Source organism: Lepisma saccharinum, chromosome 10, assembly GCF_977018435.1.
Source record: "Lepisma saccharinum chromosome 10, izLepSacc3.1, whole genome shotgun sequence".
Taxonomy (NCBI): Eukaryota; Metazoa; Arthropoda; class Insecta; order Zygentoma; family Lepismatidae; genus Lepisma; species Lepisma saccharinum.
Window position 1 is genome coordinate 88,501,012 of NC_139238.1, and position 20,836 is coordinate 88,521,847.

At 39.4% G+C, this 20,836-nt stretch overlaps 1 protein-coding gene across 1 annotated transcript in view; it reads right to left on the minus strand.

The window, feature by feature from the left end:
• The window catches only part of LOC145994179 (ATP-binding cassette sub-family C member 4-like), a 150,887-nt gene that overhangs the window by 59,392 nt on the left and 70,659 nt on the right, over positions 1 to 20,836 (minus strand). Inside the window, exon 10 of the mRNA XM_083130276.1 lies at positions 5,579 to 5,785. Within this exon, the coding sequence (XP_082986402.1) occupies positions 5,579 to 5,785 (207 nt within the window). The remainder of the gene's footprint in view (positions 1 to 5,578; positions 5,786 to 20,836) is intronic.

Genomic DNA, 20,836 nt, shown 5'->3' on the forward strand with positions numbered 1-20,836 from the left:
AATGCATTATTTTTTAACAGTTTACAATGCATGACTTATGAATAGTGAAATTTATTTTCGTACTATAATAGGAATTTAGTTATTAATATAAATAAACAAGAGGGAAGAACTAATGATGAACTAAAATTGTAAACTAAAAAAAAAATATCTAAGTTTCTCAGGAAAAAGCACACAAGTCACAAACTGCGAATATCTGTTGATTTCATCTAAGAAGGAGAGGCTACAGTTTGGGACAGGATTTTCTATAGTGGTACGGTACCCTGCATTTTTTTTATTATTGAATTAAAGGAATACACCTACTTGTCAGTATCCCCAGTTCTTCACATTTTTCTCAGTTGCTACACATGTCACTTTTATCTATGTTCTCTTTATTCTCATTGGGACCAACACAAACATCCCTGCCCGAAAAGAGTATTGCTAATATCGCACGTTAGCCAGCAATTTCCGAGGAAAAGTTTGATACCCGGTTTATACGCGAGTGGTTGGGATCCCACTTTAAACTGTAGGTCCAGTCCGGTATAAGCTTTCTTACTGTGCATAAAGTGGACTTAAAAGAAGAAGAAATCCGAGGAAAAGCGCTTGAAGGTTTCGATGCTTTCAAAGTGCCTTGATGAGGAGATGCTATTGTATGACTTTAAAGTGGCCAGGTAGTCCCATAGCAGCGAATAAGTATCACGTCCCGAAGGTTATGAGTTCCATTCCCGTTCTACTGCCCAATTTTATTTTAATAACTCTAGCAACAAATGTTTGCATTTTATTTAATAATTTATTGAAATAAAGGTGAAGCGGCCCCGGCGCCCACCCAGCGTCGAATAACATGGGTACCTGGGGGAAACCCTGGGGGTAAAGGCGGTCAGGGGCGTGATGCTGATCACATCACCCCCACTCACGACCGGATCAAGAAAGTGTGGGGCGTTACCACCACACCCCCTATACGCCTTCATGGCGTGGTGCTATGCACAGGGGAGCACTTTACTTTACTTTTAAAGGTGAAATATATTTTTACTCTATTTTTGGGTGGAAATCTCTATTTTACCGTTTTCAATATTATTTATGGAAATATTTTTTTAAGATAGTTTTCCACTTTTCTCATCATTTTACAAACATTTACATATTAAATTGTCACGTGTTTTATTCAAAAAATGTTATACCTGTTGAAAAGTATACACTTCTTTCGAGAAAATGAACCAGGAATAAATATAATTCTATTCGCAAGTAATTATCGTAAAAGTTTGGAAAACAAAATTCAATTCGAAATTCAACAATTCGCACAGCAAATAAAATAAGAATGTGTGCAATAAATAAAATGAAATAATTAGTTGCTTGAGTTTAGGAAACAATTGGAGGCAATCAAACGGAATCGAACCAAGTACCTTCTACGTGTCAAACTAACACACTACCACCACACCACCGGGCCTTCTGACAGACGGCCAATATATTCGTCTCGTGAGTAACGCTTGCTAAGTTTCTAAACATTGAAGCGCTTTTTTCTCTGGAGTGACTGACTAATGTAATTGTTGTTGTGTGTCACGGAGATATGTTTACTGTAACATTTGAGCACACAATCGAAACATACAGAAAAAATATTTTTTCTGCACATCATTACTTTTCTCCGAGTTCAAAAAATATCCAGAATCCAAACTCCCCAGTGATGCAAAATGTGCCTGGACTACACGCATGCGCTTTATCAGGGATGCGAAGGAACCTGGCAAAGTTACAGAAGGTTCTCTGGGGTGCTGTCGGTTGGCCGCGGAACACGTGGTATCCGCTTATCAGTCGAACATGACCTTGTGCAGCACACTGAAGCGAGCGAAGGTATTTCATGTGATTTGTAAGCTGGAACAGACTTTACACGCGTTACAATCGACAGAGGTTTGTTTTCAGCTTATTCTTTAGGGACAGGCAAACCACACTAGGCATACAGAGTATAACGTAATATGGGAGGCAATTATTTCTCAGTCTCCTCACACTGACAATTTTATTACCGTTTTTGGAGTTAGTTGGCCATAGAAACGGATCTAATTATTGAAGTCGTATTTCATGTGATGGCTTGGTTCAGTATGCTGATTAGGTTTTCTGACAAAAGCAGGACAAGTTACCCAAGAACAATCTGCTTCCTTCCTCATCCTGTATAAAGCATACGAGCACATAGCACAAATATGTAAGATAAATATTTGTTAATTTGGTAACTTGTTTGCAATTGAATTTCTATCATTAACAGCTGCAAAGAAACAAAGGCATTCCTTTTTAAAGATTACAATAAATAATTTTTATTTGATTAGGAAACTAACAATGACTTTAGTATTCTCATGCAGTACACAAGAGAGTATAAACACTCTCTAAAACATACTACTGTTCGTTGCAACACATTATTTCTACAATCAAGACACAAAATTAAGGGCATGTTCAAGTAAAAATACGAATATTTCTGTAATTATGAAGTGCTTTACGGGCTCAACGTCAAGTTTGGATTTGTCGGTTATCCAAATATTATTAATTTTGAAAATACTCTTTCAGTTGGTGGAATGTGCCTGAAATTGAATGACATATTAAATCGTGAACGTATTTTATTTCTTTAATTAAAACTTTTAGTTTACAAATTAGTTCATCAAACCAACCTGTGTTCTTCTCCCTTGTTTATTTATAGTAATATCTAAAATCCCATTGAAGCATAGAAAAACTTGTCGCTGTTCATAAGTCAGTCATTGTTCTCTGCAGTTTTCAATGCAACATTCAGGCTTTCTGATCGTGCATCTTACGCTTCACATCAGTGGTATTTATAAGTTGGTTTAAGAGAAATTCTCCATTTTTAATCTTTCAATATATGATATCAATATCACATTGCAAAAACAGTTATTAATGGTTTCAATGTAATTTGCTGGGAAAGAAAATCGTATTACTTTGGATTCGAACATGCAAACGCAAGTATCAAAGTATTTACTTTAGACAGCACTCACGATTTTCAAACGTGGAAAGGTAATCATTTTACGGGAACGTTAAAGTTGGTGTGTTGACAGAATGTAGCTACTGCCATATTAGCACTGACATTTAGGAAGCGATCTCAATTATAAGGTAGCTGCAGGCTTTTCGCCAAAAATAACTGTGTTTTTTCAACGTATACACAAATACATCGTCGCTTCTGAACAAGAAATGTTCACCTTTGCTGCTTTCAGATTACTAACATACGAAGTGGCATGTAATTCAAAAGGTTTTGAAGAAACCTCAATTTTTATAAATAAGGTTGGATGAAATTAAAAAAAAAAAAGTTACCTTCTGGTGGGCTCGAACTCAGGTTACCCGCACGCTAGTCTGACACGCTAACCAACACTCCAAGCGAGACAACACGAAACGATTTTGCAAGTAGTCCACCAAAACGAAAGTTTATTTTCAGATTGCTAATTCCCAAGGTATAACATGCGTAGCCAGGTGTGTCTTGCGTTTTCTGTACTTTTGTTATTTGAGTAGCTTTGGTCTCTCTCTAAGTTAATCACGGGAAAAGTGAGGAATGTTTTTTAAACGAAGATGATAAATAGACACACAGGAATAATCCACCCTCGCAATAAATCCCGAACTCAAACCTGGAACCTTCAATGCGAGGTGTGTTTCTTGTTCTAACTATATCTGTGTGTTTTCGTTAGATTCATGGTATTTCGTGAGTAGATATGAAGAAAGTAAATAAATAAGTGGGTGGCTGGAGACTGGAGAATCGTAGCTACGGAACTATTGAGAAACAAATCCTTCGCCAAGATAGAGAATCTCTACATCCCTTGTGATAGAGAACCTATTAGAAGAATGAAAGGACAGATTAAAATATTTTAAACTTGATGTGTATCCTTTCGTTAAAATGCCTAGAAAACAATATAATAAACTTGTTCACTGCAAGAAAATAATAAAAAAAATTACCCATGGTGTGGATCGAACCCAGGCCTCGCTGATGAAAGCTCTGCACGCTAACCAACACACTATCAATACCACTAACTTTTCTTTTTTTCAGTCAGTCTGTTTCCTTCCTCAGCACATGAAAAAGCAAATGCATCTTAATTTCTGATAATTGTCTCATTCTCTATTAATAGAAATCACGTATGTCAAAAATAGACGCATTCTTTCTGTGAAATATCACATGTTTCGCACATCATGCTTCTCCGTTTACTGCCATTTGGACATCCACTTGGAAGTTAAAACTTAGCTTTGTGTGTGCGTTTTCACGTGCATGTGTGCGACAAGAGTGGTGTGAACGTGTGTTGGATGTTGTTCTAGGTATTATTTTCGTTCAAAGCATTAATATAACTGTAAAATATAGAACTTAGTGTAATGCAAGGAGTGAAAATATAAACCCAGTCCGTCAGGTTCGTTACCAAACAACATTAAATAAAGGAACGTAACTTGGACCGAGTATTATTCCATGTCGAGAACACGAGACATTACTTCCAACAATCTTCATCTCGTGTTTCTCTTTGGCATCACTGCTCAATTTACAGAAATGTATACCAGTGACTGGTATACAAGCCGCAGAATTACAATGTTGTTTGGGTTGTCTAGTCACAAGGCGCTTGGTGGTGAGACATGGATGGCTTGCTTGAGTGCTTCTTCAAAAGGGTCGTTACAACCCATAAGTGTCCGTGACTGTACGTATTTACTTACTACCTACATAATGACATCAAAATAACAGTAATCTCTTAGTTTAAATTATTACAAAATTTTGCAATATATGTACTTATGCAGCAGTAACTTCAAGTAATTCTTGTCAACAATAAATCCAACTCTTTCACAGTCTAGGTCTCTTACCATAACCTCTCCCTCAAAATTGACTTCTGTCTTGACAACTCAAATTTGAAAGTGGCAAGACAGTGAAAGCCGTATGTTTTCTCCACCATTTTTGTATTTAGACATCTTCGCCTTCTTTACCTAAACATTTTCGCCTTGTTTACTCAAACATTTTCACCTTCTTTATCCAAACATTTTCGCCTTCTTTATCCAAACATTCTCGCCTTCTTTATCCAAACATTCCCGCCATCTTTATCCAAACATTCTCGCCATCTTTATCCAAACATTCTCGCCATCTTTATCCAAACATTTTCGCGTTCTTTATCCAAACATTTTCGTGTTCCTTATCCAAACATTCTCGCCTTCTTTACCCCAACATCTTCACCTTCTTTATCCAAACATTCTCGCCTTCTCTATCCAAACATGTTTGCCTTCTTTACCCAAACATGTTTGCCTTCCTTATCCAAACATTTTCGCCTTCTTTATCCAAACATTTTTGCCTTCTTTATCGAAACGTTCTCGCCTTCTTTATTCGAAGATTTTTGCTTTTTATTCGAAGATTTTTGCCTTTTTTATTCGAAGATTTTCGCCTTCTTTATACAAACATTTTCACCTTCTTTATTCAAACATTTTCGCCTTTTCTATTCAAACATTTTTGCATTCTTTATCCAAACATCTTCACCTTCTTTATCAAAACATCTTCACCATGTTTATCCAAAAATCATCACCTTCTTTATCCATACATTTTTGCCTGCAACGACAGCCCTTGAAAAGGTGAGTAAGAAAAAACAAGTGCAAATAATTTGTGCCTCACCTTCCCGGCGCCCGGGGCCCCCACGATGGCGAGCAGCTCCCCGTCCTTGACCTGAAGGTTGATGGAGGCGAGCATGACGTCCATGGGGGTGGCGTCCCACTTGCTGGTGGCGTCCATCACGATCACCTTGGCGTTGTCCTTGAAGCGACGAGCGTGGGGAATGATGCTGGACAAGCGGCGCTTGTGCTCCTCGCTCAGGAGGAACTTCTGGAAGTCAAAGACGGACGAGATTACAGTAAGCCCTCGCTTTTTCGTTCTTCGATAGTATTTTTACCCAACATATGTAGAGCCCCTATTTCCCATTTATTTAGTCGACCAGATAAATGCACTTATTTCTTATGTAACGTTTGCCTTACTTTTGTATTTACAAACCTTACACATTCAAAAAAAAAGTGAAGAAAAGCGACGTTCATTTTTTTTTTTTAGCCATCGGAGGGCGTTCTCCCTCACGATGACTCTCTGGTGCTGCCTCTAGCGGCGATTTCTGCCGCACAGGTTTGCTCGTAAAATACGCTGCACCGGGCAGCCAGTTCGCCTCTCGCTCTCCACCTCGTAGACACGCTGCGAACGGCACATGCCTGTTCTTGTGCACGACATCTAGTCCTCGTCGGCAAGATATAGTACTCCACCACAGTTTGTTGAAGTGAAGCTTGCCATCCCAACCGTTAACAAGGAGAAGCTAGTTAAATGAGTATTGTGGAAGGATGGCGTTGCATTTTTGTGTGCATTGAACATTAGTGGTGAGGTACGTACAAAACTAACTCTTTGACCGTGATATGGGAATTTGATTATATCTTTCAATCTCGCCGTTCGTTGCTAAAATTCGATTACTTGCTTTTACTTTTATGGAACTTTGAATAACGAATTCTACGAGAAAAACAGTAGTTTCTCTTCCAGTTGTTCCCCCCCCCCTTTTTGCCTTTTGTTTTTCACGGTGAACATTTTTTGACAAGTGTCTGAAACCAATGCACATGTTGGTGAGTGCGCGTTAATAAAAGGGGAAAAAGAAAGAAAGGGTGTGTATGCACGCGTGAACTTATACAATATTGCGGACGTGGTTTTATAAACTGGTATTTGTAAATCCTACACAAAGCGTGACCAGCCGCATAATTGAACTATTTGTTAAACATTATATGCGCAGGCAGTGTACTAAACTTGACAGCGAAACGTATCATTCTCGATCGCTCAAGACTTGTTTCAGCGACGTTAAATGTACGCACGTTCGTACTTGATAATAAGGGCAGTAGAAAATCGCGATTCCTGCCGTTTGGCCCCAGTTTACTATCTCGTAGTATAATAGCCTACCCGTCCATATTTTGGTAGCACTAGCGATGCAATAAGAAACAGGATAAAAATAAACACAGCTGGTGCAGCTTAAGTAAAAGAGAGGTATTTTCTTGGTTAAGTAAAAGAGAGGCATTTTCTTGATTAAGTAAAAGAGAGGCATTTTCTTGATTAAGTAAAAGAGAGGCATTTTCTTGATTAAGTAAAAGAGAGGCATTTTCTTGATTAAGTAAAAGAGAGGCATTTTCTTGATTAAGTAAAAGAGAGGCATTTTCTTGATTAAGCAAAAGAGAGGCATTTTCTTGATTAAGTAAAAAGAGAGGCACTCCTTGATTAAATAAAGATAGCGGTGAGCATTCTTGCAAAACTGCGCCTTCACGGTATTTTAGAGATACGAATCTGTGCATGCAAACAAATTATTCTATTGTCTCATCCAGTAAAGAATAAGGTTGTTGTTAAACTGATTAGTATATTTATGCTTGCTCGCTGTTTGTTAAAAATGAAATGAAAATTTATGCAAGAAGGTTAAAATAGCGCGCAGGTCGCGCGGGCTGTTGTTAATACTACATTGTTTGTTAAAATTGCTCCCAATTCTTGCCTTTTTGGGATTGTCTGTACTCGTAAAGTGTATTAAATTGGAACCTTGAATATATAGATTTGTTAATTGAATTGTGGGGATCATTTAATTTGTATTGGTTATACGCTCTAGACAGTAAGACCCATATAACAAAAAAAATTGGTTGAAAGCCCAAATTGAAGTTAACGTAAAAGACAGCTATTGAGGACATACGTTTTGTGAAAGTGGGGGGAGGAGAAAGGATATTACGTTGGGAGAACAGCATCATTAAACCTTGGTTACGGTGGAGAAGGCATGTATTGCTATCCATTGTCGGACCCTTCGAAACTATTGTGCATGTGTGCGTAATTCACAAGTTTCTTCATTTCAGGGCTTTTTTGTCTCGTGCTTCTTGTGCGTGCCGCCCGTAAACTCTCGCAGCACGGTGCAGGAAGTACGACACAAGAAAAATATAACTTGTAACGTGAAGTGTGGGCATTAAAATTTTCTCTTTTTTTTTTGCAAACGTGATCGCCGCCCGGCCGATTTCCAATTAATTACTTGGTGCGATCACGTTTTGACCCCACTGTTACGTTACAAAATTGGTACCAGAGCATCGTTTTATTTGATTCATTGTAGCAACATTACTGTTGTTACTATATAACCTGACAATTTTTTTCCCTCCCAATTGTTTTATGACCCCCCTTTTTTTTAGGTAATCGATTTTTTTTTCCTTTTCAGGTCACCTTTTTTTTCCTACATATCTACTGTTTTGCAACTCTATCTTTTGTGCAATTTGTAACTGGGTGCAGTACAAAATTAGCAGTAGAGCTTTGTTTTTTTTTCTCGATCTAACCAACCAACATTATACCTTTTCGTTATAATTGTAACGAAATTTTTTTTTTCCCTCCCATCAATCCCCCCCCCTTTTTTTTCCTTGGCCCTTACATCGTTAGTTTTTTTTTCTACTTCGCCTTTTTGTAATATTTCAGATATTTTTGGGTTCTATTTTTGTGTGTTTACATATTTCTATAGTTTTTTTCCTTCTGTGATAGCGATATGACATTTGATATTCCCCCTCCCTATGCACCGTCCCCTTTACCTCCACCTTCACCTTCAACTTTGGATTTTGTAAGTGGCTTATTGTTACCCCAGCAACATACTCCCGTGCGTGACTTTGTACGTTTTAATACCTTCAAATTCCTTTTTACGGATTTGCCTTTGTTACATGGACGGGATATCCATCTTTTGTTTAACTTCATGTTTAGACTCCATAAGATTATTAATTTGGAATTGCTCGATGTTGAGTCTGTTTTGTTATGGGCCCTACAGTATACCTTACCCCCCCTTACGGAGATTTGGATGGAAGGTCTTTTACAGAAGTTGCCCTGGCATTTATTTAAGTTAATGGTTTGGAATCGATTGGTTCCATATTCCTTATTGTTGCCCTTCCAGAACGAGGTTTTACATCGGGTGCAGCAACCCGGGGAAAGTTTATATTCCTTCGTTCGCGATATCTTTGATGCTTGTCAAACCCTCCCGGTGGAATTGTCGGAAGCTCAGTTAATAAGCACGGTAATTGAGGGTATCAATTTTCCAGCTCGCGCGTAACTTTTGGGGCATTCTTGTCCTCAAACTGTTGGGGATTTACTCCTTTTGGCACAATATATCTGGCAGCCGGAATTGAAATGGAATCTCCAGCGACAACCTGACACTGCGGCCATTCCGGCTCATTTGCCTTTGGCGGACGATTCCGCGGATTGCGATACTTCGTCCCATGACCCTACTTCTGTTCAATCATGTATGCCCGCGGTAGCGTCTTCAACGCAGCCGGATCCTGGTTCCAATTTACATTTGCCTTCTAGCACAATGCAGGTGGACACACCTCCCATTTTGTTACACGCCGAATATCCGTTTTTGTTTGAAGGTCACTCAACACCCACAATGCGGGTGCTCCTTAATCAACAGCCTGTTTTGGCGTTACTGGATACCGCTGCATCGGTATCTATAATTTCTTCTTCCTTGCTCAATACCCTTAAAGGTTCCTTTCCCATTTTTTCTGACCAATCCCTCGAATTGCGAGATGTTACTAACCATTCGTTTTCCTTATCCTCCTTTTGTTATCTACCTTTGCGACTCGACCGACTTACTTGGCAATGGCGCTTTTGGGTGTCGGAAGCTCTCCCCTTTTCATTACTTTTGGGCACGGATTTTTTGGTCCATACCAAGGCGACCATTTCTTTTGAGACGCAACTTTTATCTTTTCCTTTTCATCAGGAGGGTGTACCTATTGCTTTCCCTGAACCTACTCAGATACATATCTCCGAGGCCCTTTCGGGTTACTCCTCGAGTTCGCCGGAAACTTCTCATGTGTCCGTCATTACCGATCCTCTTCCTGTTCACTTAGATAACCAATCCTTACAATCATTGTTACTTCAATTTCAGGATGTGGTTACGGAAAAGGTTGGTACCTGCACTTTGGATCCGGTTTCGATACCTGTAATATCAGATATCCCCTTCCGATCAAAACCCTTCCAACTTAATCCTGTTCAAACTGACATAATGAGGAAACAGATTGAAGAGTTGCAGGCTCAGCACATCATAGAGCCCTGCCGGTCATCTTACTCCAGTCCGGCCTTTCTGGTTCCCAAAAAGAACGGTACACACCGTCTAGTATGCTCATATAAGAACCTTAACCGCCTGATAGCGTATGATCAATTTCCACAACCGCGCATAGATTTATTGTTTCAACATCTACAATCAGCGGCGGTATTTTCTTGTTTGGATCTCTGCCAGTCGTTCCATCAGATACGGTTAGATGAGAGAAGTAAAGACTTGACAGCGTTTGTCACTTCTTTTGGCCAGTATAGATATACTCGCGTTCCGTTCGGAATCAATCTTGGAACTCAGATCTTGTCGAGAGTTCTCGATGAGGTGTTGGGAAAGTTTAAATACAAGTTCCTTTTGACCTATGCAGATGATTTATTGATATATTCACCTGATGAGTCGTCCCATATGGAACATCTTAGAGAGGTCCTTCAGGTTTTGCGATCGGCTGGTCTTACTGTTAACCCGGATAAATCTATTTGGATGGCGTCGGAAATTAAGTATCTCGGTTATATTGTTCGTAAGGGCCAGATGGTTATGGATCCGGATCGGATTTCAGCCATCCAAGATATTCCTGCTCCTAAGAGCCAGAAGGGTGTTTCCCAGGTCATGGGTTTACTCTCGTATTATTCCCGGTTTCTTCCCCAATTCGCTGATCGTACGTCTTTTCTAACAGATAAACAGAAGAAAGACACTACCTTTGTGTGGACTGCCGAGGATCAAACTCGGTTTGACAATTTGAAAGCCGCATTCATTGAACATACGGTTCTGGCCTTGCCCGATTTTACAAAGGAGTTTGTTCTTCAAACGGATGCTTCAAGTTTAGCACTGGGTGCTACCTTAAACCAACGTGAAGTGGATGGCTCTTTGCGTCCCATTGCATTTGCATCGAGAAAGCGTACAACCTTGGAACGTAAGCAATCTATATATGAAGCGGAGTGTTGTGCGGTGGTGTTTGGCTTCAAGAAATTTGAAACATATTTAACTTCTAAACACTTTGTTCTTCAAACAGATAATCAGGCTTTGTCTTGGCTTTTAAAACACCCTGAACAATTTGGTAAGTTTGGTCGATGGCTTTTGTATTTGTCTCGTTTCTCTTACCATGTGGAACACATTTCTTCTGCTAAAAATCCGGTGGCCGACTGTCTTTCACGCATGCATTCTTCAGATGATTTTGTGGTATCATCTCCGTCTTGTACCAGTTTGGCTTGCGCGGCTCCCAAATTCAATATCATTCCTTTCAATAAATCAGATATTGCGGTCCTGCAAAGCCAGGATTCAGATTTGTCTCCTATTATTATGCAGTTGAAGGATAATCAACAGGTTAAGCATTATCATTTACATCAGGATCTGTTGATTTGGCAGCCGCCTCGTTCCACTTCTTCTCTAGTTGTTGTTCCTCAAGTGCTTCGACATTTATTATGTCGTTATTATCATGACACCCCTGTCGGTGGTGCGCATTTAGGCGTCAATAAAACCATCAAGAAAATAGCGACGCTTTTCTGGTGGCCTACTTATCTCTCTGATATCCGCCAATATGTCCGTTCTTGTGACATTTGTCAGAGGGCCAAACTGGCTGTCCGTAAACCTCCTGGCTTTTTGTCTTCTGAGGTTATACGACACCCTTGGCGCCGATTATATATCGATTTGGTTGGTCCTCTTGTTCGTTCCACTAAGGGTAATGTGTATATTTTGGTGGTGGTGGATGCCTTTTCCAAGTGGGTGTCCCTGTTTCCGCTCAGGTCGGCTACATCCCATCATATTATTGACAAGCTACGCACCTTGTTTTTGTTGTTTGGTGCTCCATGTGAGTTGGTCTCGGACAATGCTTCTTATTTTCGTTCTAACCTCTTTAATAATTTTCTATTCGAGTCAAATATTCGTCATATTTACACTAGTGCTTATTACCCCAATCCTTCCTTAGCGGAGAGATTCATACGGAACCTTAAGGCTTCATTAATTTGTTACCATTCTAAGGATAACTCCAAATGGGACACTCATCTGGAAAGCATAGCTTTTGCCTTCAATACCGCCCAACATGATAGCACTCATACGTCTCCATCTAAAATTATTTTTGGTCGAGACATAGACGGCCCGATGAATTTTTTTTGGGAGTTACAAACTGATTCCGAATTGGCAGCTCCTCCTTCGCCGGAGCGGGCACATCGCTGGGGTGAGGCTTATCAACATCTATTAAAGTCTTGGCGTTCCCGCCAACTTAAATACGATCCCTCCAGATCCCAGGTTTCTCTGAAACCAGGAGATATGGTTCTTTACCGTACTTTTCCCCATAGCAATGCATTGCTCCACATATCTTCGAAGCTTCAAGAGCGTTGGTTGGGTCCGGCTCAGGTGTTTAAAATGCTGGGTCCGGTTACCGTCATGCTGGTTGACCCTGACACTCAGCAAATGGTCCGAAAGGCTCATGTCTCCCATGTCAAGCCATATGTTATTCGTGACAGGGATGTTGTTCCTCAATCGGTCGATTTATCAGATTCAGATGTTGCTGCTACTCTTCGGTCTTCCCCCGTACTCTGTTCATAACAGGTTTTGATATTATTACGTTGTAGTGCTCGGTTCATCCAACGTATATCCTGGCTCTTCTTCTTAGATAGTTCTTGTATGTATATATATTGTGTCTTTTATTCTCAATGTGTATTTTTAAGCACACATGTATTATCCTTAAAATAAGTTTTTTTGTGTATTTATGAGTGATTTTATTCATTCTTTGTAGAGGTGTTTATTAATACTGCTGATTATGCTCTATTGAAGATTGACTCTGTATATGTTGTGTATCCTAAGGTTATACCTGCTTTTTTGCATCTTCTTGTAATAGTGCTACCTTCCTTTTCCCTTCTGTAGTAATTTCCCTCCTCTACTTTCCTATTTCTTGCATCTTCCTTCCTTCTTTTCTAGTTTTTGATTCTTGTTTTTTTTTCTTTTCTATGTTTTTACTCCTACGAGGATGTGATGTACTACTGGTGCTCTTTTGGGAAATGGTTGTGTTTTACAACTTCCTTTACAACTCGGCGTAGCCTTTTGATGCATGCCTAGGAATGACCACGTAGCAGACATGTTTCAGTCAGTGTGATTGTTTCTGTCAAGAGAGAGTCGAATTTCGTCAGACATCTAGGTGTTTCGACCGGGAGGTGTGCACGATGTTCTGCGAATTGGAGGATCGACAACAGAATTGGTTTTCAAAATCTTGAACTTTACGTGTTATTATGAAATTCGTCAGAGTTAGACTCTGCTTGGTGATTACGATTCAGTGTGCTTTATCATGTGTCTTGTTAATCTTTGGGTTTTTTTTACTAGCATTAATTGCTTTACCATTTCTTATATTGTTGGTCAATAACGGGTATATATATTTGCGTGCTTATATTTTTTTGGTAAATTGCCTTGCCTTCTCTATATCAGTGTTTTTTTTTTTTTTTGCTTTTCTAGTCGGGGGTATTTGTAACGTTTGCCTTACTTTTGTATTTACAAACCTTACACATTCAAAAAAAAGTGAAGAAAAGCGACGTTCATTTTTTTTAGCCATCGGAGGGCGTTCTCCCTCACGATGACTCTCTGGTGCTGCCTCTAGCGGCGATTTCTGCCGCACAGGTTTGCTCGTAAAATACGCTGCACCGGGCAGCCAGTTCGCCTCTCGCTCTCCACCTCGTAGACACGCTGCGAACGGCACATGCCTGTTCTTGTGCACGACATCTAGTCCTCGTCGGCAAGATATAGTACTCCACCACAGTTTGTTGAAGTGAAGCTTGCCATCCCAACCGTTAACAAGGAGAAGCTAGTTAAATGAGTATTGTGGAAGGATGGCGTTGCATTTTTGTGTGCATTGAACATTAGTGGTGAGGTACGTACAAAACTAACTCTTTGACCGTGATATGGGAATTTGATTATATCTTTCAATCTCGCCGTTCGTTGCTAAAATTCGATTACTTGCTTTTACTTTTATGGAACTTTGAATAACGAATTCTACGAGAAAAACAGTAGTTTCTCTTCCAGTTGTTCCCCCCCCCTTTTTGCCTTTTGTTTTTCACGGTGAACATTTTTTGACAAGTGTCTGAAACCAATGCACATGTTGGTGAGTGCGCGTTAATAAAAGGGGAAAAAGAAAGAAAGGGTGTGTATGCACGCGTGAACTTATACAATATTGCGGACGTGGTTTTATAAACTGGTATTTGTAAATCCTACACAAAGCGTGACCAGCCGCATAATTGAACTATTTGTTAAACATTATATGCGCAGGCAGTGTACTAAACTTGACAGCGAAACGTATCATTCTCGATCGCTCAAGACTTGTTTCAGCGACGTTAAATGTACGCACGTTCGTACTTGATAATAAGGGCAGTAGAAAATCGCGATTCCTGCCGTTTGGCCCCAGTTTACTATCTCGTAGTATAATAGCCTACCCGTCCATATTTTGGTAGCACTAGCGATGCAATAAGAAACAGGATAAAAATAAACACAGCTGGTGCAGCTTAAGTAAAAGAGAGGTATTTTCTTGGTTAAGTAAAAGAGAGGCATTTTCTTGATTAAGTAAAAGAGAGGCATTTTCTTGATTAAGCAAAAGAGAGGCATTTTCTTGATTAAGCAAAAGAGAGGCATTTTCTTGATTAAGTAAAAAGAGAGGCACTCCTTGATTAAATAAAGATAGCGGTGAGCATTCTTGCAAAACTGCGCCTTCACGGTATTTTAGAGATACGAATCTGTGCATGCAAACAAATTATTCTATTGTCTCATCCAGTAAAGAATAAGGTTGTTGTTAAACTGATTAGTATATTTATGCTTGCTCGCTGTTTGTTAAAAATGAAATGAAAATTTATGCAAGAAGGTTAAAATAGCGCGCAGGTCGCGCGGGCTGTTGTTAATACTACATTGTTTGTTAAAATTGCTCCCAATTCTTGCCTTTTTGGGATTGTCTGTACTCGTAAAGTGTATTAAATTGGAACCTTGAATATATAGATTTGTTAATTGAATTGTGGGGATCATTTAATTTGTATTGGTTATACGCTCTAGACAGTAAGACCCATATAACAAAAAAAATTGGTTGAAAGCCCAAATTGAAGTTAACGTAAAAGACAGCTATTGAGGACATACGTTTTGTGAAAGTGGGGGGAGGAGAAAGGATATTACGTTGGGAGAACAGCATCATTAAACCTTGGTTACGGTGGAGAAGGCATGTATTGCTATCCATTGTCGGACCCTTCGAAACTATTGTGCATGTGTGCGTAATTCACAAGTTTCTTCATTTCAGGGCTTTTTTGTCTCGTGCTTCTTGTGCGTGCCGCCCGTAAACTCTCGCAGCACGGTGCAGGAAGTACGACACAAGAAAAATATAACTTGTAACGTGAAGTGTGGGCATTAAAATTTTCTCTTTTTTTTTTGCAAACGTGATCGCCGCCCGGCCGATTTCCAATTAATTACTTGGTGCGATCACGTTTTGACCCCACTGTTACGTTACAAAATTGGTACCAGAGCATCGTTTTATTTGATTCATTGTAGCAACATTACTGTTGTTACTATATAACCTGACAATTTTTTTCCCTCCCAATTGTTTTATGACCCCCCTTTTTTTTAGGTAATCGATTTTTTTTTCCTTTTCAGGTCACCTTTTTTTTCCTACATATCTACTGTTTTGCAACTCTATCTTTTGTGCAATTTGTAACTGGGTGCAGTACAAAATTAGCAGTAGAGCTTTGTTTTTTTTTCTCGATCTAACCAACCAACATTATACCTTTTCGTTATAATTGTAACGAAATTTTTTTTTTCCCTCCCATCAATTCCCCCCCCCCTTTTTTTTCCTTGGCCCTTACATCGTTAGTTTTTTTTTCTACTTCGCCTTTTTGTAATATTTCAGATATTTTTGGGTTCTATTTTTGTGTGTTTACATATTTCTATAGTTTTTTTCCTTCTGTGATAGCGATATGACATTTGATATTCCCCCTCCCTATGCACCGTCCCCTTTACCTCCACCTTCACCTTCAACTTTGGATTTTGTAAGTGGCTTATTGTTACCCCAGCAACATACTCCCGTGCGTGACTTTGTACGTTTTAATACCTTCAAATTCCTTTTTACGGATTTGCCTTTGTTACATGGACGGGATATCCATCTTTTGTTTAACTTCATGTTTAGACTCCATAAGATTATTAATTTGGAATTGCTCGATGTTGAGTCTGTTTTGTTATGGGCCCTACAGTATACCTTACCCCCCCTTACGGAGATTTGGATGGAAGGTCTTTTACAGAAGTTGCCCTGGCATTTATTTAAGTTAATGGTTTGGAATCGATTGGTTCCATATTCCTTATTGTTGCCCTTCCAGAACGAGGTTTTACATCGGGTGCAGCAACCCGGGGAAAGTTTATATTCCTTCGTTCGCGATATCTTTGATGCTTGTCAAACCCTCCCGGTGGAATTGTCGGAAGCTCAGTTAATAAGCACGGTAATTGAGGGTATCAATTTTCCAGCTCGCGCGTAACTTTTGGGGCATTCTTGTCCTCAAACTGTTGGGGATTTACTCCTTTTGGCACAATATATCTGGCAGCCGGAATTGAAATGGAATCTCCAGCGACAACCTGACACTGCGGCCATTCCGGCTCATTTGCCTTTGGCGGACGATTCCGCGGATTGCGATACTTCGTCCCATGACCCTACTTCTGTTCAATCATGTATGCCCGCGGTAGCGTCTTCAACGCAGCCGGATCCTGGTTCCAATTTACATTTGCCTTCTAGCACAATGCAGGTGGACACACCTCCCATTTTGTTACACGCCGAATATCCGTTTTTGTTTGAAGGTCACTCAACACCCACAATGCGGGTGCTCCTTAATCAACAGCCTGTTTTGGCGTTACTGGATACCGCTGCATCGGTATCTATAATTTCTTCTTCCTTGCTCAATACCCTTAAAGGTTCCTTTCAGTAGTGGCAGTGGGTTCGTACCACAACAGAAAATGGGGCTCGCCTTAATGGATTTTTCTCGTAAGGCATGAGCCCCATTTTCTCGCAGTGTTGCCAGCTGCTTACTCGAAAAAATCACCAAAGGGTTTTTTGGGGGTAAACATAGCCTCAAGCAAGGAGCTGGCATTTTGCTTGAGGCTATGTAAGGCTGGCAATCTCGTAAGGCATAAGCTTTATTTTCTTGCAGTGTTGCTAATATTTTACTTGAAAAAAATTACCAAGGTTTTTTTTGGTTTAACGTAGCCTAAAGCAAGGAGCTGGCAACTTTGCTTGAGGCTTGTGTTACAGGGGCATAAAGCAAGGTTGCCAACCTGGTGGTTTTGCCATAGCTTTTTACAAAAAAGAGAGAGAGGAGAGAGAGAGAGAGAGGGAAGAGTTAAACAACTGACAGTTTACCTACAACTTTTTTTGGTGTAACCTAGCCTAAAGCAAGGAGCTGGCAATTTTGCTTGAGGGTTGGTTTACAGCGCATAAAGCAATTTTTGCCAACCTACATATACTAAACAAGGAGAGTTGGTACTGCCGTAAAAGAGAGAGAGGTGGGTGGATGGCAACACAAGCGCGCGCGCGTGCGCGCGTGCGTTTGTGCGTGTGTGTGTATAATATGTAGCATTATTAACTAGAGTGTGTTGGCAATTTACTTCCAACTAAAAAAGTAGAGATGTTAACGTTGCTGTAAGATGAAGAGAGAGAGAGAGAGAGAGAGATTTATGGCCGGCAACAGTAATAAGCGAATGCGCCATATCGTAATTTTCCAACTCCGTATATCGTGATTTTTGTAAACCTCTCTCGGGGAAACGATGTGCCACACGCACGCACGCGCGCGCGCGCACACACACACTTATATTATAACACAAACAAACAAACAAAATAATAATAATTGTTGTTTTTAGGATTCCTGTCCTCCATAACCCCGCCAGAAGTGCGTGGTGCCCAACCAAAAAAAAAAAGTAAAGATTTACAAATAGGAATTGGCAACACTGACGAGGCTCGAATTATTATTTGAGGCTCGAAATTATTATTTGATGCTTGTTGGTGTTGCCTACCCACAGGAGGAGGGGAAAGAGGGGGGTAGAGGAGAAGAGGGGGGAGAGGGGGAGGAGGTACTATCAGCGCCATCTATTAGCAAACAATAGAAATAAAAAAATAGGTCAAACTTTTTCAACACCCAAACATTTTAAACGTCCTCACGTAGTAATACGATCTAGCTGAAGATGTTTAAAAGAGTACTCTTAGTCGACGAAGCTAATTGCTAGGGCCCTTATATTACTAAAATATTCTTTGATTTGCATATTTCTCATACCGCCATATGTTGTTCTAGTTGACTTCTTCCAAAAAAATGCTAATTAGCGAGAGTTAATTAAGCAAGGGCAAGTAAAAGAAGCAAAATAGAACATATGTGCCGGCGTGAAAATATGTAAAAATTCGATTCAGAGGTGGATCGAATTAAAGTTGGAGGGTATTTTGCATTTTTTCCCTATAATGTACAAAACATTTACCGTACATAATTTTTTCCATTTACAACAGTATAAAATAAGAGGAATGTGTGACAATATCCATATTAATTAGGAAAGTATGTTGTATGCTAGGTTAGCTAATTGTGTCTTCTACAGCTTCACTGTATAGAGGGGGAGATGGAAAAAAGAGCTCTACGGAAACTGACGCTTTTAACAATAATGTACGCCCCTGTGAAAATTACATATAAATAAGACATAAGCGTATTATCTGCTTTCATGTCAGATTTTCCCAGCCTGTGAGCTGTAGTGTTTAGGTGACAAGCGACCTGCTCAAATATGATACTGTTGACAATATTGTACGGCCCCGTGAAAATTATATATAAATAAGACTTAAGCGTATTATCTGCTTTCATGTCAGATTTTACCAACCTGTGAGCTGTAGTGTTTAGGTGACAAGCGACCTGCTCAAATATGATACTGTTGACAATATTGTACGCCCCGTGAAAATTATATATATAAGTAAGACTTAAGCGTATTATCTGCTTTCATGTCAGATTTTACCGACCTGTGTTTAGGTGACAAGCGACCCGCTCAAATATGATACTGTTGACAATATTGTACGCCCGTGAAAATTATATATAAATAAGGCATAAGCGTATTATCTGCTTTCATGTCAGATTTTATGGACCTGTGTTTAGGTGACAAGCGACCTGCTCAAATATGATACTGTTGACAATATTGTACGCCGCCGTGAAAATTATATATAAATAAGGCTTAAGCGTATTATCTGCTTTCATGTCAGATTTTACCGACCTGTGTTTAGGTGACAAGGGACCTGCTCAAATATGATACTGTTGACAATAATGTACGCCCGTGAAAATTATATATAAATAAGACATAATCGTATTATCTGCATTCATGTCAGATTTTGCCAACCTGTGAGCTGTAGTGTTTAGGTGACAAGGGACCTGCTCAAATATGATACTGTTGACAATAATGTACGCCCGTGAAAATTATATATAAATAAGACATAATCGTATTATCTGCATTCATGTCAGATTTTGCCAACCTGTGAGCTGTAGTGTTTAGGTGACAAGCGACCTGCACAAATATGATACTGTTGACAATATTGTACGCCCCGTGAAAATTATATATAAATAAGATATAAGCGTATTATCTGCTTTCATGTCAGATTTTCCCGACCTGTGAGCTGTAGTGTTTAGGTGACAAGCGACCTGCTCAAATATGATACTGTTGACAATATTGTACGCCCCTGTGAAAATTACATATAAATAAGACTTAAGCGTATTATCTGCTTTCATGTCAGATTTTGCCAACCTGTAAACTGTAGTGTTTAGGTGACAAGGGACCTGCTCAAATATGATACTGTTGACAATATTGTACGTCCGTGAAAATTACATATAAATAAGACTTAAGCGTATTATCTGCTTTCATGTTAGATTTTACCAACCTGTAAACTGTAGTGTTTAGGTGACAAGCGACCTGCTCAAATATGATACTGTTGACAATATTGTACGCCCCGTGAAAATTACATATAAATAAGACTTAAGCGTATTATCTGCTTTCATGTCAGATTTTGCCAACCTGTAAACTGTAGTGTTTAGGTGACAAGCGACCTGCTCAAATATGATACTGTTGACAATATTGTACGCCCCGTGAAAATTACATATAAATAAGGCATAAGCGTATTATCTGCTTTCATGTCAGATTTTGTCAACCTGTGAGCTGTAGTGTTTAGGTGACAAGCGACCTGCTCAAATATGATACTGTTGACAATATTGTACGCCCCGTGAAAATTATATATAAATAAGACTTAAGCGTATTATCTGCTTTCATGTCAGATTTTGTCAATCTGTGAGCTGTAGTGTTTAGGTGACAAGCGACCTGCTCAAATATGATACTGTTGATAATATTGTACGCCCGTGAAAATTATATATAAATAAGACTTAAGCGTATTATCTGCTTTCATGTTAGATTTTACCAACCTGCGAGCTGTAGTGTTTAGGTGACAAGCGACCTGCTCAAATATGATACTGTTGACAATATTGTACGTCCGTGAAAATTACATATAAATAAGGCATAAGCGTATTATCTGCTTTCATGTCAGATTTTGCCGACCTGTGAGCTGTAGTGTTTAGGTGACAAGCGACCTGCTCAAATATGATACTGTTGACAATATTGTACGTATATTGTATTGTATAGGAGACTAGAAGCATATAATTTGGCGAAAAAAAACAAAAAACCCAAGTAAGGTCATAGAGAATAGTTAAAAAAAAAGTGAAGAATTATATTTTGCATTGCACAGCATTGGATATTAAATAACATACCCCCAAAAAATTTCTGCATTATACGTTCTGTAAAAATTGTCCTAC